The sequence below is a fragment of the Chiloscyllium plagiosum genome, unplaced genomic scaffold (assembly GCF_037043375.1).
Source record: "Chiloscyllium plagiosum isolate Xiang-an unplaced genomic scaffold, Cpla_swu_hap1 HiC_scaffold_42, whole genome shotgun sequence".
NCBI classification, from domain to species: Eukaryota; Metazoa; Chordata; class Chondrichthyes; order Orectolobiformes; family Hemiscylliidae; genus Chiloscyllium; species Chiloscyllium plagiosum.
In genome coordinates this window covers 24,165,129-24,190,814 of record NW_028270180.1, presented here as the reverse complement: position 1 = coordinate 24,190,814, position 25,686 = coordinate 24,165,129, and the positions used below count along the sequence as shown (strand labels likewise).

Here is a 25,686-nt window from a genome sequence, read left to right as displayed (position 1 = left end):
GTTAAAGGTTTAGATGGAGAGGAATTTCTTAACTCTGTACAAGACAATTTTCTGATTCGGTATGTGGATGTACCTACTAGAGAAGGTGCAAAACTTGACCTACTGTTGGGAAATAAGACAGGGCAGGTGCCTGAGGTGTCAGTGGGGAGCACTTTGGGGCCAGTGACCATAATTCTATTCGTTTTAAAATAGTGATGTAAAAGGTTAGACCAGATCTAAAAGTTGAAGTTCTAAATTGGAGAAAGGCTAATTTTGACGGTATTAGGCAAGAACTTTCAAAAACTAATTGGAGGCAGATGTTTGCAGGTAAAGGGACGGCTGGAAAATGGGAAGACTTCAGAATGAGATAACAAGAATCCAGAGAATGTATATTCCTGTCAGGGTGAAAGGGAAGGCTGGTAGGTATAGGGAATGCTGGATGACTAAAGAAATTGAGGGTTTGGTTCGGAAAAAAAGGAAGCATATGTCAGGTATAGACAGGATAGATCGAATGAATCCTTAGAAAAGTATAAAGAAAGTCGGAGTATACTTAAGAGGGAAATCAGGAGGGCAAAACGGGGACATAGCTTTGGCAAATAGAATTAAGGAGAATCCAAAGGGTTTTTACAAATATATTAAGGACAAAAGGGTAACTAGGGAGAGAATAGGGCCCCTCAAAGATTAGCAAGGCGGCCTTTGTGTGGAGCCACAGAAAATGGGGGAGATACGAAATGAATATTTTGCATCAGTATTTACTGTGGAAAAGGATATGGAAGATATAGACTGTAGGGAAATAGATGGTGACATCTTGCAAAATGTCCAGATTACAGAGGAGGAAGTGCTGGATGTCTTGAAACGGTTAAAAGTGGATAAATCCCCAGGACCGGATCAGGTGTACCCGAGAACTCTGTGGGAAGCTAGAGAAGTGATTGCTGGGCCTCTTGCTGAGATATTTGTATCAATGATAGTCACAGGTGAGGTGCCGGAAGACTGGAGGTTGGCAAACATGGTGCCACTGTTTAAGAAGAGCGGTAAAGACAAGCCAGGGAACTATAGACCGGTGAGCCTGACCTCGGTGGTGGGCAAGTTGTTGGAGGGAATCCTGAGGGACAGGATGTACATGTATTTGGAAAGGCAAGAACTGATTCGGGATAGTCAACATGGCTTTGTGCGTGGGAAACCATGCCTCACAAACGCAATTGAATTTTTTTAAGAAATAACAAAGAAGATTGATGAGGGCAGAGCAGTAGATGTGATCTATATGGACTTCAGTAAGGCGTTCAACAAGGTTCCCCATGGGAGACTGATTAGCAAGATTAGATCTCATGGAATACAGGGAGAACTGGCCATTTGGATATAGAACTGGCTCAAAGGTAGAAGACAGAGGGTGGTGGTGGAGGGTTGTTTTTCAGACTGGAGGCCTGTGACCAGTGGAGTGCCACAAGGATTGGTGCTGGGCCCTCTACTTTTTGTCATTTACGTAAATGATTTGGATGCGAGCCTAAGAGGTACAGTCAGTAAGTTTGCAAAAGTAAATGTCTCCTTTCCTTCCGCCTCTTTTTTTAAAAAAATATTCATTCACAGGATTTGGGCGTCTCTAGCCAGACCAGCATTGTTTGCTCATCCCTATTTGCCCAAAGGGCATTAAGTGTCAACCACATTGCTATGGGCTGAAGTCAGATGTAGGTCAGAATAGGTAAGGACAGCAATTTTTTTTATACCTTAAAAGACATTAGTGAACCAGATGGATTTTCCCTGATAATTGACAATGGTTTCATGGTCATCATTAAACTCCTAATTCCAGATATTTATTGGATTCAAATTCCATCATCTATCACAGCAAGGTTTGAATCCAGATCCTCAGAAATTTACCAGGTTCTCTGGATTAATAGTCAAGTGTGGGTGGCACGGTGGCACAGTGGTTAGCACTGCTGCCTCACAGCGCCAGAGACCCGGGTTCAGTTCCCGCCTCAGGCGACTGACTGTGTGGAGTTTGCACGTTCTCCCCGTGTCTGCGTGGGTTTCTTCCGGGTGCTCCGGTTTCCTCCCACAGTCCAAAGATGTGCAGGTCAGGTGAATTGGCCATGCTAAATTGCCCATAGTGTTAGGTAAGGGGTAAATGTAGGGGTATGGGTGGGTTGCGCTTCGGCGGGTCGGTGTGGACTTGTTGGGCCGAAGGGCCTGTTTCCACACTGTAAGTAATCTAATTTTATCTGATAATACCACTCAGCCATCTCCCTCCCCATCACTGAACTCTCCAGTCACCAAACACTCAGGTTTACACTCCATTTCCTCAACTGCTCCCATTTACATCAGATGTATATTTGCAGCAGTCTCAGTGGCTTTTGAACAAATTAAGACAAAACTGGAAGCTATACTTGATCTGTACTGTGTTAGCAGTTGTGTGTTAGCCCATTCTAATGATGTCCTTTTATCTTTAATAATATCAACTTGTGTGGAAATATTTGCAGAAGAGTGTGATCCTTCACATTATCATTATTTACATTGTTATGCCAACATGCTCTTCACCTGTTCACAGGGTTCAGTGTACATTTGAGCTAAGAGGTCTGGGTTCCAGTCCTGTCTGCTCCAGGGGTGTGTCATAGAATGCCTGACCAAGTTAATTAAAATAACTATAGAATGATGGTCTATAAATATGAGTGATCGTGGCTAATTTAACATTCAAATTAAAGCTGCTCACATGTGGCACTTGGAGGCCAGCAGTAAGGAGCTTTTTGTTTCACTGCGCAGATTAGGAATTTTTCAATCTAGTCACGGTCAGAGAGGGAAGACTTGCCCCTTAAATATATTGCTGATTCAGTATTTTTGGAAAATATGAAAGAGCATGCTAAATGAGAGACAAAAGCTAGGTGAGAGAATAATGAGGTTTGACAAGAGCTGACTCCATCAATGGAGTGTTTCAGCTGTAAAAGGTTGATTCTATGTGAGAATAAGTGGATATTTATTAGTTTTCAGCAGAATCCCATAGTTCACATTTAGGAAGCTCAAAGTTGTACGTTTAATTTGTGCCCTACAGAGATAGTATCCTGGTCTTGTGTTATTGGTGTTTGCTACCCGCGTGCTACCATCAATCCCCCTCGTGGCACTCTGTTAAAGTAAGACCAAGAATTTAAGTAACAATGCGGTATTAACATGTTTCTATTCCTGTCTATATTGAGAGTTTTCTTTTTTTAGTTATGGTAGCTAACAGCAACTATGGAATATGTGGTAGCAGCACAGTGATCTATTCATACTGTGAGGCAGCGTGGTGGCTTAGTGGTTAGCACTGCTGCCTCACAGTGCCAGGGACCTGGGTTACTGTCCGTGTGGAGTTCGCACATTCTCCCCGTGTCTGCATGGGTTTCCTCCGGGTGCTCCAGTTTCCTCCCACAATCCAAAGATGTGCAGGTCAGGTGAATTGGCCATGTTACGTTGCCCACAGTGCTCAGGGATGTGTAAGCTAGGTGCATTAGTTAGGGGAAATGTGAAGATTTGGGTCTGAGTGGGATACTCCTTGAAGGGTCGGTGTTGACTTGTTGGGACTAATGGTCTTTTTCCACACTGTAGGGATTCTAATCCATAATTTCATTTTCACTGGAGAGAAGTGCCGGTAGTGGTATAAAATACAGTGAAAGATAACATGGATTGATTTCTTGTCTACTTTGGCAGCTGCCCTGAACAAATAGCATTTGATTGTTGATAAATTACATCACTAGTAACTGATGAAGACATAATCCAGTTGGCCACTGCTGTTCTTGGCTGAGGATTGTTTTATTTTAAATTACCTGCACCACTTAGACAAAAACCCACAAAGGTTCTGTGTTAGTGTGCTGTATCATGGAATGACCTGAGGCATGTTGTATTTTCTGAGCAAAATTGCTAGCTGTGCCATTGCAAAGAATTACTCATTCAGGTACAAAACAAAGATAGGTCAACATGTGCTGTCACACCTCACAAGGTGATTTTCAGATGGTGTTCTGAGAGCAACTGCTTGGTACAAGAGGTTTATAAGATGAAAAGAAATATTAATTTGAAATGAACTTTCATATGCAGCCTAGAGTCAAATTTGGTTAATCTGTCAACAAAAACAATATTGCGTATTAAAAATCTGGACTGACTATTTTAACACCGTTTCGATTTGTCAACTGGTAATTGCAAGATTAAGAAGTTGTATCAAACTATTGCAACAATAGTTTGGCCAAAAGAATTTAATTACCTCCTGACTCTCTCAATTGGATCGCAAAGCACAGGTACTGTTCCAATAATGAGTACATCACACAACTATGGAAGTTCAGTTATTGAAGGCATTTGCTCTTTCTGAATCTTGGGTTCTTGTGGTTTTGAATTGCTGCACAGTTGTTTGACGTGACAATTTGTGAAGTTCAAGTTTTGGGTATGCAGTAAACAATAAGGCTGTGATGCATTCTTCCACAGTCTACCATCCCTATAAATTGTTGAACTAATGAACAAATTTTTTTTAAAGCCCCAGTTCTTATGCACTGCCGAAGTCCTTGCTCATCATCTGTGGCTGATTGGGACTCCAACTGATTACAGTGTGTTCAACAATATGCACTCTGCTCATTAAAATTTTGAACAGCTGAGGCAGCTTTAGGGACTCTAGTGTTAAGCTTGGAAAGCTGTGGAAGCTCAGAGGAATGAAACTGGGATTCTTCCATCCCTCTTCAGCAACAGCCTGGTGCATTCATATTTTTGCCAACTAATCTCATCCAGTTTCATGAGCACAGTGTACTTCTGTTGTCAACGACAACAATTGTTTTATTCATTTACCTGATGTGTGTCACTGGCAAAGCCATAATTTATTGCCCATCACTAATTATTCTCGAAAACGTAGTGGTGACCCATCTTGAATAACTAATTGTCATACTCGACCATTTTGAGAACAACAGAGTCGATCATATTGCTGAGAGTCTGGTGTCACATATAGGCAAGATCAGGTAAGAACAGATTTCCTAAATGACATTAAGGAACCAAGGTAGTTTTCATTTTCTGATAATTTAATAGTTTCATGATAACAATTACTGATAGTTTTTTATTTCAGATTTGGTTCACTGAATTTAAATTCCCAGCTATCAATTCTTAATAATTCTCCCTGTGGGATGTAGGTGTCGCTGAAAATGCTTGAAATGTTTGCCCATTCCTAATTGCCCTTGAACTAAGTGACTTTCTTAGCCATTTCGGAGAGCAGTTAAGACTCGACCACACTTGCTGTAGGTCTGGATTCACCAGGTAAGGATGGTATATTACCTTCCCTAAAGGACATTGTTTTTGCGACAATCAATGATTGGTTGCCAACATTTTATATTGTCGTTGAATTAAAATTCTGGTAGTTACTATGGTGGGATTCAAACATGTGTCCCCAGGACATTAGCCTGGGCCTCTGAATTCCTAGTCCAAAGATATCACCACTACACAGTCATCTGCCCAAAGTAGTGGGATTTGAACTCATGTCTCCAGACTGTTACTCAAAACTTGTGGATTACCCCTATGTTCAAGTGACAGTACCACCAAGCCCTTATTTTAACATAATAAAATGTGCCAGTGTACTTCATAGAAGTGTTTTGAACAAAATTTGCTGCTGAGCTGTATAAGATGTATTAGACAGGCAATTAATAGCTTGGATACAAAGATGTATTTTAAGCAGCATTTCAAAGAAAGTAGAAATACACAGGTTGAAGAAAGGGATAGAACCTACATTGCTGATAGTCACTAATCAAAGTTAACAAAAATAAGTGAGGGCTGCATAAGAGATTACAATTGAAGGAACTCTGAGATATTCAAAGGTTATAAGGCTGGAGAATATGGAAGTGTTTGGGAGGGGCAAAGCTATGGATGCATTTGAACTGAGGATAGGTATCTTAAAACCAAGGCTTCGCCAGCCTGTGTCAATGCAGACCAGTGATTCCAGAGATTGAGAGATTGAAACTTGGAGCAAGTTAAGAAACATGTACCAAGTTTGACATTACATTTCATTGTTGTGCGAAGATTGGGGAACTAGTCCCCACAGATTCAACTTGCTTAACAGAGTCTAATTGAGAATGAGCATTGCACCAGTATCTTGTGTTTAGAGTGGAAAACCAGCTGCCTTGGCCCTATTACAGCCTTACGGACTGATTTTTCAGGTCAGTTTATGATTGAAATCTGGCTTTGTTCAAATTGTTGGTGTAGCCAAGGGAGGTGATCCAGAAGTGTGCCATCAGCTGCATTTCTAAAGTATGAAAAGATTTTGTGATGTCCACAAAATATCTTCACACAATGGTGCCCGTTAATGTTGTAATGTGCTGATATTTTTATTCTTTGTTCAGAGATGTTATGACACAAGTCTGGGGCAGATGAGACTTGAACCAGGGCCTCCTTGGCCAGTGGCAGGGACACTGCCACTACACCACAAGTCCCGCTGTGCAACCGTCAAAAATTGCTAAGTGATGAAAATTGGCTTTTGTATTAGATGATGACATTGCCTTTCGAGGCCAGAGGGTCTGTCCTTGACATATGTTTTAACATTGTCTGAACAGGTTGATTGAAGTTATCAACAATGACATTGCTTAATTGAAATCAATTTTAGAAGCATTTGTGTTAACCATGAAGAAAAAGTAGTTTGGGTTAGTAATACGGAAAATAATTATACATCAGTCTTCTGTCATTCAGAGGCCTGACTATTTTTTTCATTTTTTTCACCCATTCAGGAGAGATTTCCATTATCATTGAATGCTTAATGCATGATACTGAGATATATTGTGGAGATGTTATTAAATGAAAGCTTTGTAGCTATAAAACAAGTTTCAGCTGTTTGCTTCTCAGCCAGGTGAGGAGCATCATATGAAGATCAGAATTATAATGGTTAAGGCACAGTAACTGTATGGAACAATAGGCCTTTTCCTGGCTGCCATTTCTTTTGTATGTTCATTAACTCTAAGAATAAGCATTAACTGTTCAATAACTGCTCAATTTGCGTGCAGAAAGATTGGGGATGGAGGAGGAGGAATTTGTTACACTTGTAGCAATATGTATTCAGTAACCCATGAGAAGGAACTTACCTGTTAAAAGCTCACTATAGTAATTTTGGCAGGAATGAATGTCTAAAATTATATAAAGTTTAAAGATGCTTTGTATAAGTGAGTCCTACAGTTCCTGTCAAACGATATTGATTTATTGTAGTTACTACCAGTGGCAGTGAAATCCCAGTATAAACTGTACACAGAATCAGACGTCTTGGATTTGAAGCAGCGTAAGAGTGCTGTTTACTTTTAGCCTGACTTTATCACTGAGAAGTAGTGGCTCCAGAGAGAAATCTTGGCATTAAAGGAAGTTGCTTTACGTCACTGTTTCCAAGTTATAAACAAACACTTCAACGTGTTTACACAGCGCTGACAGAACCAGTTAACCCAAATTATTTTTACTTTCTTTTTTACAAGCGACCTTCTCATTTTATATTCTTCACATTTAGAACCCTATAGTGCCAAAATTTGGAAGGCAGGTATCAAGCTTACACGTAAGCATCGGACTCTGCTTTGACTATGATGTGATTAACAATGGCCCATGTTTTAAAATTAAAATACAGCTGTTTGAATTTTACTAGGATGGATGCAGTTCTAAAGTTGTATGATGGAATGTTTCTTTTACTGTTTTCAGTGTATGGTTTGTTTAGTTTTGGCCCAGATTTTGCCCAAATAGAACCATGGAATGTCAAAGCTCAGAAGATAGTCATGTCAACTCTTTGTTCGAGCTATCCAATTGGTCCCCTTGTCAGGAGTTCTCCTTATAGCTTTTTAAAAAATATCCTTTGCAGTCAATTTCCTTCTGAAAGTTACTGTTGAATCTGTTTGCATCATCCTTTCAGGCAGCAAATTTCTGAAACTTTCTAAACTTAAGTAATGAACAGTTGAGCCAGATATTCGCCTGTCTTGTTTGGTAAAGGTTTTTTTTCCAATGCAGGTCATTGATTTGTATGTAATCCATGGCTGCAGTTTGTAAGTTCTGTGGAGTTCTATATTTAACATTTACTTATTGTGTGGTTACACTGTGGTCAGTCCATGTTCAATAATCTTGGAAAGTGAACAATTAGGTTGCACTGTGTGGTTTAAGTTCAGGATAGTTTCTAATAGTAGTTGTGGTTACATGTAGAAGAAGATAGGAGCTGTTTGGCTTTATACATGATGTTCCAAGTTATTATGATGCATCCCACTTTTCTAATGAAATTAGTTGCTGCTAGATCCTAGAGGTATATGTCATCTTTTTAACCACACTTGAAAGAATTGATCTTGTTCTTTTGAATGGGCTGTGTGTAAGAAGGAGTTTGTCATGTTAATCCATTTTGAACTACATTGAGAGGCCAGCAATCATCTTCAAATGCACTTATGATGATGTGGGAGAAATAATTCACTGGCACTAAAGGACTTTGTTGGCATTGATATTATGCCTTATCTCTCCTCAGATCTGAGTGCTCTATTTCCAAGTAATTACCTTTTGAGTTGTAGTCAATGTTCTTTGCAATTAAAGCTAGCTCCCAGTTTGAGAAATCAAGGTACTTGATCCTCTTTGTACAGTTCCACAGAAGCTTTGGTTTCACATTTCATCAAAAAGGCACCCCATCAGCCAATACACCTCCGTACTTACTGAAGTGTTGGTCCAGATTATGTGGCCTATGTTTCAAAGGTGCTTGAGGATATTGACACTTAATTCAAGAACAGTCATGATATTGCTTAGCCAAACCGATGCTGAAGTGAAGAAGTGACTGGAAAAGGAGAATTGGTTTTAGATACAACAGTCTACATGCTAGTACTGTCATGGCTTTATTTGTTTTTCAGGTTCTGGTTACTTCTGGGCAAGTTATATGCCTCAGTATTGAAGGCCACCCTGTCAGAAGCTGCAGTCTAATCAAAGGCCTGAAACTTCTGAGTCAGGTTGTAGATTCATTTGCTGAGCGGATGTATTTTACTGCAGATGTTTCATCACCTCATTAGGTGACATTGTCAGTGCGCTTCTAGTGAAGCATTGGTGGTCTGACCCGTCTGGTACTTGTGTTTCCGTTTTCTGGGGTACTTTACATACCAGACACACACACATCAGGCTGCACAAACCAGCAACGCTGCACTGACAACGGGACCCATCAAGGTAACGAAATGTCTGCAGAAAAACGCGTCAGGTTGGCGAACGAATCTACAACTTCACCCACAACCTAAGCGACAAGCCTTTTCAGAAAAACTCTTAACTTTTGAGTCCTAGAGATTGTCACTAGAGCGTCGGGACTTAAATGATGCTTTGCTTTCAGGTCTCGTGAATGGGAGAAGGGAGTCTGAGACAAGACCAGTGAAGTATCCTTTAACAGCCAACCCCTTGCCCATCACTGCCTCGGAATAGAGGACAGCCTGAGCCCAGGAGGCTGTCCTACTTCTGCCTGCCTGCCATAAAAGCAGGCCAGTGATGAATTGTGGAATTCCCCACCACAGAAAGTGGCAGAGGCCAAACTGTTGTGTTTTCAAGGAGGAGGCTGAAGGGACCAAGGGAAACGGGGTAGAGGTATTGAGCTCAATGATCAGCCGTGATCAAATTGATTGGTGGAGCAGGCTTTAGGTGCCTACTGCTGCTCCTACTTCAGTTTATATGAATTGAGACCCAGACGTGCCAGTAATTGATCATTTAAGGACCTTAAATGGTAGTAGATCAAGGAGGTCACCCGTGGACCTTGTTACCCAGCATTTCATTGCAGAGTGACAAATCTATCCAGGGCCAATTACCACAACAAGGAGGAGAAAATCATGCCCTTGATGTTGACTCACTGTTGTAATGTAGGAATGTCATAGCCAATCATGCAAAGCAAGCTCCTGCAGAAGTAATTTATCATGTGTTTTGTGATGTTGATTGAGAAATAATTATTGGCCAGGACACAAGAGATACTCCCACGGTCGACTTCAAAATAATGTCATAGCATCAGTTAAATTTGCCTGAGGGAGAAAACAGGGCCTTGAGTTCACATCTCATCTGAAAAATGGCACTTCCAATGGTGCAGCACTTTCTCTGTACTGCAGGTCTAGATTATGTGCTCCAGACTGTAGGATGGATCACAAACACTCAACTATCTGACTCAGAGCTTAGAGTGCTACCCACTGAGCCACAGCTGCCATCTGAACACCAACTGGCATCTGGTTTTAAGCTTATCGTGTAGATACCTGCAGCTTGGAGAATATAATTATCTGGTTGACAGAAAAATACTTTTACCACCTCATAAGGAACAGTAATTGTGGCGTAAGCCAAGATGAGCTGAGTCCCATTGTCCTTCATTGATTTTATCCTGTGACTGTTTGAACCAGAGCTTAAAAATGTGTTGCTGGAAAAGCGCAGCAGGTCAGGCAGCATCAAAGGAGAAGGAGAATCGACGTTTCAGGCATACACTGGGGAGACAGGCTGCCTACTTGCGCAATGTTTCAGAGAATACCTCTGGGACACCCGCACCAACCAACCCAACCGCCCCCATGGCGGAACACTTTAACTTCCCCTCTCACTCCTCCAAGGACATGCAGGTCTTTGGCCTCCTCCATCGCCAGACCATGGCAACACGACGCCTGGAGGAAGAGCGCCTCATCTTCCGCCTAGGAACCCTCCAATCACAAGGGATGAATGCAGATTTCTCCAGCTTCCTCATTTCCCCTCCCCCCACCTTTTCTCAGTCCCAACCCTCGGACTCAGCACCTCCTTCTTGACCTGCAATCCTCTTCCCGACCTCTCCGCCCCCCCCCCACCCCCACTCCGGCCTAACACCCTCACCTTAACCTCCTTCCACTGATCGCATTCCCAACGCCCCTCCCCCAAGTCCCTCCTCCCTACCTTTTATCTTAGCCTGCTTGGCACACCTTTCTCATTCCTGAAGAAGGGCTTATGCCTGAAATGTCGATTCTCCTGTTCCTTGGATGCTGCCTGACCTGCTGCGCTTTTCCAGCAACACATTTTTCAGCTCATTTCGTAAGATTAGTCTAGATCTTCAATGCTTCTTGACTTTTGGTGATTTACTTCTTTTTGGTCAGTTGAATTGCTGCTGTGCACAAAATCTGTCAAAATCGAAGACAACTTGTGTTTTTGTAGCACCTGATAGGTAATAAAACATCCCAAGATGCTTTGTTGGAGCATGTCAAACAAACATTGAAAGGGTTCAGAAAGGATTTACAAGGATGTTGCCAGGGTTGGAGGATTGGAGCTATAGGGAGAGGCTGAATAGGCTGGAGCTGTTTTCCCTGGAAAGTCAGAGACTGAGGGGTGACCTTAGAGGCTATAAGGCATGAATAGGGTAAATAGATAAGGTCTTTTCCCTGGGTTGTGGGATTCTAGAACTAGAGGCCATAGGTTTAGGGTGAGAGGGGTAAGATTTAAAAGGAACCTAAAGAGGCAACCTTTTCATGCACAGGGTGGTGCGTGTATAGAATAAGCTGCCAGAGGAATTGGTAGAGGCTGGTCCAATTACAACATTTTAAAAGGCATCTGGATGGGTATATGAATAGGTAGGGTTTAGAGGGATAGGGGCCAAATGCTGACAAATGGGACTAGATTAGGTTAGGATATCTGGTTGGCATGGATGAGTTGGACCGAAGGGTCTACTTCCATGCTGTACATCTCCATGACTGTGTTCAAGAGTCTGTAAATCAGAGTGTATGAAATCTATACTTATAGGCTTCTATTTGTCTGATATGGGCTGTTGCCCATCCCACCTGCCCTGATCAGGATAGCTTACACATGAGTTGGAAGAGCAAATGTTTATGAACTTTGAAGTATACTCTGCAATGCTGCTGGAATTTGACCAACATAAGTGCTGCTTGCCCTTTTTGAACACTCTACTCAGTCTCAGTAGGCAATACCCTTTTAACTGTTTAGCAAGGCAAGCTGACTGTTCTACCTGGTTTAGGTATAACAGTTATCTGGTTCTGAGCACCATATCACTTTGTGCATTCTTGGCTTCAAAGAGATGGATCAGAAACCATGAGGTACAAGATCAAAACAACTGATTTACTGTAGCTGAATTGGTGAAAATCTGATTTTATTGTTCAGAATGTAAGAATTACTGCAGTGTTTTTAGATTTCTTATTGCACCTTCAACTGGAACTCTGAAACTTAATAACACCCAATTTGAGTGAGGGACTTACAATATATAGAACTGTATGGATTACAAATAAATGTACAAAACAGTGGAAGTAACCAAATTGAAACTGCAACATCTCACAATTTGAGATAAAATCAGAAGTGTGCGGGAAAGGGGAAATAAGACCCTTGGAGGACTGTAGTCAATGAAAGAATTTTTAAAACTATTTTAATTGTTACAAGCCAGCATCAGCCCCATAGCTATCATTATCATCGAACTCGTTGTTGGATTGGTTTAACATTGTAATTATTCTAAAGCACTGCCGACCGTCACAGGGTCAGCTAAGAACAGATATGTTTGAAATACTGTCCAAATATTATAACACCTAGTAAAACTTTAATGAAGTGGAGATGTAACCCTCCAGCCTTAAGGATCTAAATTCATAGGTTGCTATTCATTGTCCTTTGACAGGACCTGGCAGAAACTTTTACAGAATTACACCAAAAAATAAGCCGCTACATGTGCAGCTGATTTATCCATACACAATAGAAACCACAAGAACCCAATTTTTAAGTAATCTCTCAATCTTTTTGACCTCTTCGTGTAAGACTTGCAGATTCTAATCACATTCTAAAATGATCGGGCCTTTCTATAGAATAGGGGAAAATTGTTTGTTTTCAGCTACTGTGGCCTGTTCCCTGGTAGCTGGTTCAGAATGCTATTGGCAGAGACCTCCAGCAAAGAACAAGCCTATAATTCTCAGAATTAGGGTTTATGATAGAGAATGGAAAATGGAAGGGAGTGGGTTTAATCCTCTTAGTCAAAGATGGTTGTTCTCTAACAGTGTCTTTCCTTTCCATATAGACAGCCCTATAACCAGCAGAAGAATCGATATGGGGATGTGTTGTGCTTGGACCAAACTAGAGTGAAGTTGAAATCCCTCAATCATGATGAGGTAAGAGAAGATTCAAGTGGGTATGACTTTTAAAATTTCAGTCATCCCACACAGATATTTATTCCCCTCCAAACTACTGCTCTAACTTTGTCTTTTAGATATCCAGGGTATATCGGCCTTAATCGTTATGTGGACTAGCTGCCAAGGTTTGATCTGCTGTTCAGTGATCTGTGGTAATGCTAGTATTTCCTGGCCTAGTGTTGTCACTGTAGACAAGAGAAACTCTCTACTGAGTTCAGATGAGACCCAGCTTCAAACCTGACATCTCTGTTTGGATACTTAGCATTCTTGGCAATTTTGAGTATTTGTAAATGTTGCTGCCTGTGATGCCCATGGTAAAGTACCGACAAAAACCAAATCAGTGAGATATTAAATTTATATTAATATCACAGAATGGTTTTAATTAATGATCATAGATCACAAGGAAACATTGTTTCAGTGTTTTTTACTCTCTTTACTGCAAAGGATAGACTGCATTTTTCTAGATAACAATTGCATGCCCTTCTGTCTCTGTCTATCTGTCTCTGTAGCTTGTTTCTAGTTCCATCCTGATTAGTTAGCTGAGAACCAATCAGCCTCACTTTTAAACAGTTCCTCACCACTTGATCATCTATGCATTGCAGAAGAAGACACCCATAGCCACAAAAATAATAGAATTTACAACAGGTATTGAACTCCTCACTCTGAAATTATGCAGCCATCCTCATAAATCTCTGTTTTCAAAAACAACTTTTTTTTTTCTTTCCAATCCACAGATTTTAAAGGCAAAAATAAAAAGCCTCAGATCTTCCAATTAGATTGCTGAGAGGCCCTGGGAGTTTAATCAAAGCATAGAGCTATCCGTGACCCACTTCTTTTTCCCTGTAATTGGGACTTGGAGGAGCAGTGAGAATGCTTGGGAATTCTCAGTATTTTGAAACTGATTAAACAGGAACAGGTGTTCATTTATTTCATGTTAGAATTACCTTTTAAGTATTCCTGAAGACTAATGTGAAGGTGGGAACTAATAAAAACAGGAAGCACTGGAGAAACTCAGCAGATCTGACATCTGTGGAGACAGAAAGAGTTAATATTTTGAGTCTCTTCAAGAGCTTGAAAAGTTAACTCTATTTCTCTCTCCACAGATGCTGCCAGCTCTGCTGAGTTGCTCCAGTATTTTCAGTTTTTATGTCAGATTTCCAGCTCATTAGAAGGTTATTGTCTTGCAATAATGAGATTTTTCTGAGTGTAAGCTCGCATTTGAAAGAAAAGCCTCTGATGTAGTCAAAGGACAGAGCTTACGAATAATTCATAAAGTCAGCAGACATCCCAGAGTACCCCCAGACCGACCATAAGCTGTTTTTAAAATTACAGTCGCTGTTGCTACAGAGGTACATGCAGCAGCTTTTTAAAGCCCCACATGCAGCCAAAATGGTGAATGAAAAGAATATAAAAAGCTGCAGGTATTGGAAAACTAAAATAAAAACAGAAAATGCTGAAAGCATTCAGCAGGTCTGGCAGCATCTGTGGAGAGAAGAAACCATGTTAATGTTTCAAATCAAAGGCCTTTCATCTGAACTGTCAGAGGAGGAGGTCTGCAAGCTGATGTATCAACTCTGTTCCTCAATGCAGATATTGCCTCACTTGACTGTTTCCAGCATTTTCAGCTTTTAATTCATTGAGTTGAATGGCTAATGTACCAATTTAAAGCCTGGACAAGTGATACAGAGATTAGATTAGATTCCCGAATGTGGAAACAGGCCCTTTGGCCCAACCAGTCCACACTGACCCTCTGAAGAGCAACCCACCCAGACCCATTCCCCTGACTAATCCACCTAACACTATGGGCAATTTAGAATGGCCAGTTCCCCTGACCCGCACATCTTTGGACTGTGGGAGGAAACCGGACCACCCGGAGGAAACCCACGCTGACACGGGGAGAATGTGCAAACTCCACACAGACAGTTGTCCAAGACGGGAATTGAACCCAGGTCCCTGGCGCTGTGAGACAGCAGTGCTAACCACTGAGCCACCGTGCCACCCTGAAATGCAAGTTCAAAACCCATCAAGGCAGCTGGGAAAACTTAATCTAGGTAAATGCTAAATGACTCTTAACTACCTATTGAAGTGGCCTAGCAAGCCACTCAGTTGTATAGTGTTGGGCAGTAAATCCTGGCATCAGGACAATGGATCACCTCAAGAAATGGCTTCCTGTGCCTCTGGTGTCAGCTGGAGACAGATTGGCGATTATTTGCTGCCTTTCCACTTGGCACCAAGCATACAGAGAAATACTTGCGGATCGTGAGAGTGCAGTCACTGTTTTCAGATGGGTGGCAGGCAGTTACGCAGCTTGATCTGAAGCACATTTGGAGGCAAGTAATGGTGAAATATACAATGCCCACACAGAAATCCAGAATAACCAAGCTTTATTTTGTGTTTCAATAACTATAGGAAGGATGTTGTGAAACTTGAAAGGGTCCAGAAAAGATTTACAAGGATGTTGCCAGGCTTGGAGAGTTTGAGCTGCAGGGAGAAGATGTATAGGCTGGGGCTGTTTTCCCTGGAGTATTGGAGGCTGTGGAGTGACCTTCGTGTATGGAATGAGCCGCCAGAGGAAGTGGTGAAGGCTGGTACAATTACAACATTTAAAAGCATCTGAATGGGTATGTGAATAGGAAGGGTTTAGAGGGATATGGGCCAAGTGCTGGCAAATGGGACTAGGCTAATTTAGGATATCTGGTCGATATGGACAAGTTGGACTGAAGGGTGTTTCCATGCTGCACATCTCTATGACTGCAAATCTTCTTTATATAATACTCTCAGTTTAAAAAGTCCCTATTTCACATCTGGTAGTCTGTCATGGAACCTATCTTCCTGACTGACAACAATTTGTATGTTATTTTTAATGTAGCAAAACATCCCCAGGTGTTTCGCAATAGTGTTCTTAGATAAAATCTGACACCCATAACAAGATATTCGGAGAGTTTGGTCAAAAACATATGTTTAATCAGCAACTTGAAGGAGAAATGTGTGCCTGAGAAACAGAGATTTTAAGCGAATTCCAGAGCTTAGGTTTCAGGCAGCTGAAGGTGCAGCTTCATAGTCTGAGATATAAACAGGAGGCTAGAATTGGAAGAATGCAAGGATCCTGAAGGGCTCAGGAGATTACCAATAGGGAGAGAGCATGGATGGATTTGACAACGGGCTTGCAAGTGGATATTACTTTGCTCTGTAAATTTGAAGGACGTTTCCTACAACAAGACCTCCCATAAATACGATAGTAGTCATGATTTGGAGATGCCGGTGTTGGACTGGGGTGTACAAAGTTAAAAGTCACACAACACCAGGTTATAATCCAACAGGTTTAATTGGAAGCACACTAGCTTTCGGAGCGACGCTCCTTCATGGACAACTACCTGATGAAGGAGCTTCGCTCCGAAAGCTAGTGTGCTTCCAATTAAACATGTTGGACTATAACTTGGTGTTGTGTGACTTTTAATTTTCCCATAAATACAGTACAGACAACCTAAATATTGCACTTTTCCATAAGGTACTCCACAGATTGCAATAAGTACAAGATGGCACCACGATTTCATGATTACAGGAACTAAACTGGCATCATCATTCTGTATTTTGAAATGGAGAGTGGTGAAGAAACAGGGAAGTTAAAGGAACACCAGAGCTGGTCTTGTCCAGTGTACTCTGAGACTGCGATCTGTCAAGCCACCTCATTGTGTGATGCACAGAGCAAACTGATTGTTTTCTTATTTTAACGCATCAGCTGCTACCTTTTGTAAATATTCACTTAGCTGCTTTTTATGTTTTATAAAATTATTCCTTAGATCTTTACTTGCCTTTTGTTTTGCTTAACATCAGTTCATAATCAACTCAGTACAATTAATCTTGAATATATTTTCCTATTTCTGCAGTTACTAATTATTTAAATTGCAGAAATAAGTGAGACCAACATCTTTCTGTCTTGCGTGTCTGCATTTCCTCTCCAGAAGCCAAAACATGTTCCCAGTTTCTTGTTGCTGCCTTTGAGTTTCAAGTTTTCACACTTGTTGCTGCTGACAGTTGGGATTTCCCTCTGACCAGCGAAGGCATTGTGCTGTACTGCTTGTCTGTTTTTACCAGAAGTGATCCAGGAGAGTGAGGTTAGCGGGTTCTCAGTCAAGTTTGTGACCTTTTTAAATCTGTCTTTCCTGTCTTTGTTTCTTTTGGTCGTTTACCTGGGATTGTGTCGGTCCTGGGCCTCCTTCACTGCCGCTCCCTCACCACCAGATGCCTGGAGGAAGAACGCCTCATCTTCCGCCTCGAAACACTTCAACCCCAGGGCATCAATGTGGACTTCAACAGTTACCTCATTTCCCCTTCCCCCACCTCACCTTAGTTCCAAACTTCCAGCTCAGCACTGTCCCCATGACTTGTCCGGACTTGTCCTACCTGCCTATCTTCTTTCCCACCTATCCACTCCAACCTCCTCCCTGACCTATCACCTTCATCCCCTCCCCACTCACCTATTGTACTCTATGCTACTTTCTCCCCACCCCCACCCTCCCCTAGCTTATCTCTCCACGCTTCAGGCTCTCTGCCTTTATTCCTGATGAAGGGCTTTTGCCCGAAACGTCGATTTTGCTGCTCCTCGGATGCTGCCTGAACTGCTGTGCTCTTCCAGCACCACTAATCCAAAATCTGGTTTCCAGCATCTGCAGTCATTGTTTTTACCTCTCAACTAGGACAGCCAGCCAGTCCAGTATTTTGCTTTCCATCAAACCTGCCTCGAGCACTTTGTTACTGCATGATTGCTGGTATTTCTTTCTAAAATATTGGTGTCACAAGGCACTACCTGATTTAACTTTTCAGCTTTGTCCAACTAATTTATTGATCGTGTTCAACATTTCAGCATCAAATGGCGAGCGTAAAGCAGCTTAATCCAACCACTTTGGTGTAAATGTGCTGCTGTTGCAGAGTTGTGATGCCATCTAACAGCACCTGTGGTAATTACACCTATGGTTGGATTAAGATTAGCATTTCACAAACTGATCCTGAGACTGAAACCAAGCACAGCAAGTTTGTCAAGGAGATCTGTGGGTTTGTTCCCAATGACCAGGTTAGAATGAAATTACTGAAGGTCTCTTAAATCAAGGGTGCACTCAAATTCATCAAAAATACAGTGTTCATATCTCCACAAAAAGGAAGAAAGCAGAACTCCACAATGTGCTGGTAATGAGAAAGGCAGCTGTGAAGAAACCTGAATCTTTACCACATTGTTTTAGGCATTCATTGGATTTGGGTGTCGCTGGCCAGGCTAGCATTCATTTCCCACCCTTAATTAGGAAGGTAATGGTGAGTTGTTGCCTTGACCCTGAGCAGTCTGTGTGATATGTGGGCACCCTCTCAATACTGTTAGGAATAGAGTTCTAGGATTTTAACCCATTGACAGCAACGGAAAGATGGTATAATTTAAGATGGTGTAGGCTTGAAGGGGTAGGGGTGCTGGGGTTCTCATGCATCTGCAGCTCTTAGTCTTCTCAAGGCTGCAGGTTTGAAACATGCTGTTGGAGGAGAATTGGTAAGTCACTGTACTGTACCTTGTAGATGGTACATACTGCTGCCACTGTGCATCGGTGGTGATGGATCTGAATTTGAAGGTGGTGGATAGGATGCCAATAAAGCAGGCTGTTTTATGTTGGATGATACGCAGCTTTGAGGGTTACTGGAGCTGCACCCATCCAGGCAAATGGACACTATTGCATCACACAGTTAAGTAACTTTAACGTTTAAAAAAAAAGGGGGGCAGGCAGGAGTGTCTCATTACACTATAGGGTCTCCAGCATTATTTTAAAGCTAAAAGCTTGGACAACTCCAACAAAGTGGGGAGAATGGCAGGTGCCTTTGCTTCATGTTGCCAAACAAAGATGGAATGGACTAGTGTCACTCAGCCAGTGTTCCTAACTGCACTGCTCTAACTGAAAAGTATACTTTTATGCTATACTTGCTGAGGAAAAGTATTCCTTTATGCTATACTAGCCTCTGTATCCACTTTTAATATCCCCCTTTAACCAATTCTTTCCAACTAATTTTGTATTTACCTTCTTTCCCCACCCTAGCACCACTCCATCTTCCACTTTGTCCAGCTTAATTTTGAATCCATCCACATAAACCACTTACGATGCTACTTAAGTAGAAACTTTAAATGCACAGTTCTCTTTGCATGAGAGCTGAAATGTTCTGAGGGAGTAATTATCAATGCATGCTTACTCTGGCTATTTTGTTTAATAGATGTGGTCAGAATCTGAAGACATAATTTTGATTGCACATTTCAAAGGAATGGGTAGTTGAAGGCTGCTTTCCTTTCTCCTCTTCTGTTGCCACCACTAGTGGGATGTCCACTAGACTCTCCTACATACACCAACCCATTCAATCCCATTACTCAGGCATGCAATTTTAAGTCCAATTCCAAAATTCTCAGGATTTTTCCCACAAATGCCACACTTGAAGTTCACATATTGGTGCATCTTTTGTAAGGCCTGAAGTTCCTCTTTAAGCTTTTTATTAACTGAATTCCAATCATCGATTTTGTGAACCTCTCCCACATCCTGTCACATAAAATCTCAGTTGTTTTTTTTAAAATTATTTTAACTATTTTTCTAATCAATCTGTTCAGATGTTATTACACATCTCAGCAGCAAGTGGGACTTGAACCCAGGCCTCCTGGTCCAGGCCAGGACTCTACCTCTGTGCCACAAGAGGGCCCCTCAGTGATTTTATTAGCATTACTGGTGCTCATTAGAAACTGGATGAAAGTTTTTATTGATTTTAACAGTTCAGAGTGCTCAAGATCATGTTTCAGTTCCCAGAGATATCCCCAGATCAATTGTGGTTAGATTTTGCCTATGGGTTTCTCACATGGATGCTTGGCCACTTACATTGAACAGCATGATCTTGCACAAAATCAACCAGTCCATTGATGGAAAGTGCATCACCACCAGTATTACCCCCAAGGGGTTTGAATATTTTAAACCATAAATATGAAATGCACAGTAACTCCATTGAATCTGTCTAATATCTAAAATAAATAAAGACAATCCACGTGAAACTCCTTTCAAAGATCAGAAAATCTTGGGTTTAGATGGCTGAATACTGGTGAAACACGTTACCTGGTGGAAAACATTGATTTGTATAGTGCTTTTCATCTTCACAGACCTTCACAAAGTGCATCAAACAAATTAATTACATTCGAAGTCTGTTTTACAGACAGGAAAATTGTGGACAGCAGACTCCCAAAAACACCAATGAGATAAACCAGATACTTTGTCTTGTGAAGCCAAAGTACCTTCATATAGTGCCAGGGTATCCTTAAAGACTGCTTGAAAAAAAGAAAACATCTCCATCAGTATGATATTCCTCGATACAGTGCCGAATTATCTACTTCACTATGTACTTGGATCCTGGGCTGTTAACATTGCACCTGGTTATCTAGTCAGCTTTGTGACCTGGAGTAATTAGCATAGCAACTGAAACTATTTAATATGGCTGATCAATAAAAGAAGTACCAATTCAGATAAATGACAACAGTATTAAAAGATGTATTTAATTTTTAAAGAAAATTACTGAACATAAATATGATTAGACAGGGCAGCTTATTTATCAGAGCAGCAATTTCATAGCTATTTCAAAAGCAAAATACTGCAGATGTTGGAAGTCTGAAATGAAACACGAAACAGCAGGAGGAGCATCAGCAGGTCAGGCAGCATCTGTAGTTAGCAACCGATGTAACATTTGAGCTCAGTGACTGTTTGTCAGAACTTGCCTTCAAGAATGATGAATGTTCATCGACATGTTTACTGTTACTACTTTTCGCAGACGCTGACCTGCTGAGTTTTAGCATTTTTTTATTTTATGTCAGTAATATCATGACATTATCAAATTTTCAGAGTGAACAGGGCCTAATGATCAGAAAGGTTTCCAATTAGATTACCTCCCAAAGTGAAATCATTCAGTTAAAATATTGGCATTTTGATTAACCTACATTTTTGTTCTTCCTGCAGAGGACAGATTACATCAATGCCAGTTTCATGGATGGTTATAAGCAAAAGAATGCCTACATTGGCACACAGGGTAAGCACTGGGATAATTAGAAAACTTATGGGTTTTCTTTACATTTCTGAATTTTAAAGAGTTGCAATGGAGTCTTCCATTAGCAAATTGCAGAATCAAAATGTGAGACAAATTGTTGACCCAAATTATCCAGAATGATAGTGGTGATGGTCCGAAGTTAATAGAGTTTTCAAATTCTTATTCCACTGTGGCAAGTTCTGAGATTGAATTGAATTCTGTTCTCAAGCTGGAAAAATTATTCAATCTAGTCCTACCATAGTTGTACTCTCAGAATCCTACCCATTGACCAAAAAAAAATCACATTCTTTCATTTTCGGCCTTGGGCACATTGTTAAACAGAATGTGACTTGAGCACAGTGTAGGAAAGAGTCAGGAGTGTTTAGTCCTGAAAATCCTCAGCATTGGCTTCAGACCTCCTGAGGTCTCATAGCTTCAAACCAAACCGAAAACCACCTGTTTAACACCATGAACTCTTTTATGTCAAATATCACTAATTCTGAATTAATTGATGTGGCTTTCTACATTTCTCATAACACAAGAAACAGAAGTTGGAATAAGCCATTCCAGCTGTTAGCTTGACTCCCCTTTCAATAAGATTATGGCTGACCTGATTGTGACCTTAATTCCATTTCCTTCCTTGTCCCCTCCATAATCCTTGACTGACTTGTCAATCAAAATCTATTTAATTCATCCTTGAATATCAGAGTTTTGGCAATGTGCTTTGGTTGATCAAAAGCTTTCAAGTCATGTTATTAAGCATAAGGAATATTGTTGGCCTTTCAAGCTGCAGGCTGTCAAAAATTGGATTTCTACTGCCCCTGTCAGTTTGATTTCACTCTCATCCAAATAAGAGTTATCTCATCAGCACATTTGTAGTATTGAATGCATGCATTATGATATATAAGGAAAATAGCAGCATGCTGAGTTGTGGTTCTAAACTGATTGAATTTTGGCTTTGGGGGCTGATTTTCCCGTTTCTCAGAAATTGCAAGGGAGAACAGCTTCAATGTTTCTAATCTCTGCACAATGTCTGGCCCTAACCCTAGCCCTAATCCTCAGCTATGGAAATGCTCTGGTATCTTTTCACTACCTCATGTCCTTTCTTAAGTACAGTGCTCAATATTCGACCTAATGCTTGAGCTGCTCACCCTGGTTATTGTGGCCATCAGGCCCACTATCTGATGGCTGAATGTATGGGTGCTACATGAAGTGCACTTTCAAACATGTCTTAAGTGGTCATTTAGATGAACAGTGTTTGCTTTAGTGCATAAAATTTAATTTACTGCGACTGTATAGATAACATTGAGTCTCTTAAATTGGTTTTGATTATCTGAGGGAATAGGAGAGGAACTTCTTTGATTTTTTTTTGTGCCTCTCCCTGGAGAGTACAAGTTTGAAGATGGGAATGGGAAAGAGTATTTATGTACTGCTGAGGTTTGAAACAGGACTCTGTTCTTCAGTTGTTAAACCAATCATAGCATTTCCTTTTCAAACTCTCAGCCTTATATTTTCTACCATAGGACCTTTAGAAAAGACTTACAATGATTTCTGGAGAATGGTATGGGAACAACATGTCCTTGTTATTGTCATGACTACAAGGTAAGTGGGATCACTTCATTGAGAAACTATACTTAATACAATGCGTAATGGACTTGGCATGTGTGGTTCTTAAGTGTCAACTTATTAACTACAAAGAAGTGTTGATGCTTTGGCTGTATGTTCTAAAAACCTTCAGATTTTACTTATTGGTGACAGTTAAACTGTTTGAAAGTGATCTGATAAATTAAGCATTACAACTTATTTGAAAGTAACTGGTTTATCATTTGTGCCAGTTCTTTGCCATGAATACTGTGAATGGAATTTAGTTTCCACATTTGTTTTATTCTTAATACATGTGAATAGTAGAGCAAAGAAAGATTTATTTAAGTGGAGATTGCACTTATTAAAAAGTGAACACTCCATAGAACAGTGTTTTTTCAAACATTATGTACATTTTTACAATTGCTGTTGGCTTATATGTAGACATATATGTATGTGTAAACAATTCTGAGAGTATAAATGTTCCACCTTGCAGGGTGCTTTTTTTCTTGGATCTTTCTCGTTTCTTGGAGGAGTTCATGATGACCCTGTCCCCCTGGGGTTGCAGTGACTCTAATGGTGCCTGCTGTATAATAATTGGGTACCAGACACACCTTAAGCCTTGGGATCTTAATCTTGACTATGCAAGTAATTATGAACTGCACTCTTGCTGTTCCCAGTTTATTGGAGGGTGGGGTCATTTTGAAGTGCGGATTTCAGAGTTGATATGAATGTTTCCTGCTGCACTGCCCCATCTTTTGAATTGAAGATTAATAATGTGGCTCTGTGCATCCCACGTCCATCCAAGGGTTTGCAGGTTTCTCTTTGTTCCTTGAATGGAGGCCTTTTGGTTGGCTTTCTAGTTATAGAGCTGCATTTTCCAGTGATGACTTATATTTGCCTCCATGCCTCAAAAATATACTTCCGTGATGACGATTGTGCTGTCTCCCACACGTACACTGAGCCTTCTGTTCTAACTTGTGACAAAACTTCTTCACAGTCTAATTAATCAAGTGACCTCACCAGACTTGAGCTTAATGTAGTTGCTGGATTCTTGTGTCTTTCCCTTTCTTTGGTGCCCCAGACAACAGTAGTTTTATTTCATTCAGATAACCTGCTTTGTCATGTAGAATACAGCAGTCTTGCAGTTCATGCAAATCTTGTCCATTTAAACTACTGCACTTCAACCTCGTCCTCACAGGAGCCTGTGCCTTCGTCTGTCCTCCTTGGATGAGGTACTGCCTTCAACCTCATTGGCAAAGTTGTATCAGTGAAAATTTCTACTGTTACCTCAACAAAGCCATCTTCTAACTTGTTCTTTTATGTTGTGCCCAGGTTTGTACCTGTGGCCTTGATGACTATTAGGTAATTTATCAAACTCCACTAACAACAGTGGCTCCCAAGTTTCTCATTAAACTGTGTGCATGCACAACCTCAAAGCAGCCAGAAAGATACTGGCAATGCTTTGTTTCATGTTACAGTATAAAGGAAACATTGGTGAATAAGCTTCAAAAATATTTACAAGTGTGAAAGTCATTATAATATTTCTTGCATCAGCAACAGAACCAGCAACTCCTTTGGAAAGCAGCATTGTTGCTTTTCTCTCATTCTGCGTGTTTACTAAATATGATACCAAAGTCATTAACCCTCAAGCAAAAAATTGCCTTCAGTTAGAATTTTCCAATGAGTTTGTCTTAGAGCAGGACTTCCCAAATATCAGAATTCCAAGTAGAACATAGAACAGTACAGCGCAGTACAAGCCCTTCGGCCCAGAATGTTGTGCCGAGTATTTATCTTAATCTAAGACCAGCCTAACCTACACATCACTCAGTTTACAGCCGTCCATGTGCTTGTCCATCAGTCGCTTAAATGTCCCTCATGTCTCTGTCTCTACTACCACCACTGGCAGGGCATTCCACGCACCCACCACTCGCTGTGTAAAGAACCTACCTCTGACATCTCCCCTGTACCTTCCTCCAATCACCTTAAAATTATGAACCCTCATGACAGCCATTTCTGTCCTGGGGAAAAGTCTCTAGCTATCTAGTCTATCTATGCCTCACACTACCTTGTACATCTCTATCAAGTCACCTCTCTTCCTCCCCCTCTCCAGTGTGAAAAGCCCTAGCTCACTCAATCTCTCTTCATAAGACAAGCCCTCCAATCCAGGCAGCACCCTGGTAAATCTCCTCTGCACCCCCTCTAAAGCATCTACATCCTTCCTATAATGAGGTAACCAGAACTGGACACAATATTCCAAGTGTGGTCTAACCAGGGTTTTATACAGCTGCAGCAAAACCTCGTGGCTCTTAAACTCAATCCTCCTGTTAATGAAAGCCAAAATACCAAACGTCTTCTTAACAATCCTATCAACGTGGGTGGCAACTTTGAGGGATCTATGTACAAGATCCCGCTGTTCCTCCACACTGCCAAGAATCCTGTCTTTAACCCTTTCAGCATTCTGATTCGACCTTCCAAAATGAAACACCTTGCACTTATCCAGGTTAAACTCCATTTGGCATTTCTCAGCCCAGCTCTGCATCATGTCAATGTCTAGTTATAGCCTGCAACAGCCCTCGACACTATCTACAACACCACCGATCTTTGTGTCATCAGCAAACTTACTAACCCACCCTTCCACTTCTTCATTCAAGTCATTTATAAGAACTACAGAGAGTAAAGGCCCAAGAACAAATCCCTGAGGCACACCACTGGTCACTGACCTTTTGGCGGAATACTTTACATCCCCGACTCGATGTCTTATCTTTCAGCCAGCCAATTCAGTATTCAGACAGTCAAATTTCCCTGTGTCCCATAGCTCGTAACTTTCTGAATAGGGTTAAAACTTCAGTTTTAAGGTTGCAACCTCCAAGTCACCCATGGCTACCATGAATCTTTAACCAAGTCAAAACATCTGTGCTCCTGGTTGAATAGGCACCTGCTCTCACAACAGCTCACTCCACCAGCTCCCACAGGTCAAACCTCC

The 25,686-nt window shown here is 41.1% G+C and overlaps 1 protein-coding gene across 3 annotated transcripts in view; it reads left to right on the top strand.

The window, feature by feature from the left end:
* Positions 1 to 25,686, top strand: part of ptpn9a (protein tyrosine phosphatase non-receptor type 9a) — a 240,778-nt gene that overhangs the window by 183,245 nt on the left and 31,847 nt on the right. For all 3 annotated transcript variants that reach the window (XM_087982140.1, XM_043680532.2, XM_043680534.2), the window contains 3 exons: positions 12,929 to 13,019; positions 21,053 to 21,122; positions 22,643 to 22,721. In XM_087982140.1, coding sequence (XP_087838266.1) covers positions 12,929 to 13,019; positions 21,053 to 21,122; positions 22,643 to 22,721 — 240 coding nt within the window. The remainder of the gene's footprint in view (positions 1 to 12,928; positions 13,020 to 21,052; positions 21,123 to 22,642; positions 22,722 to 25,686) is intronic.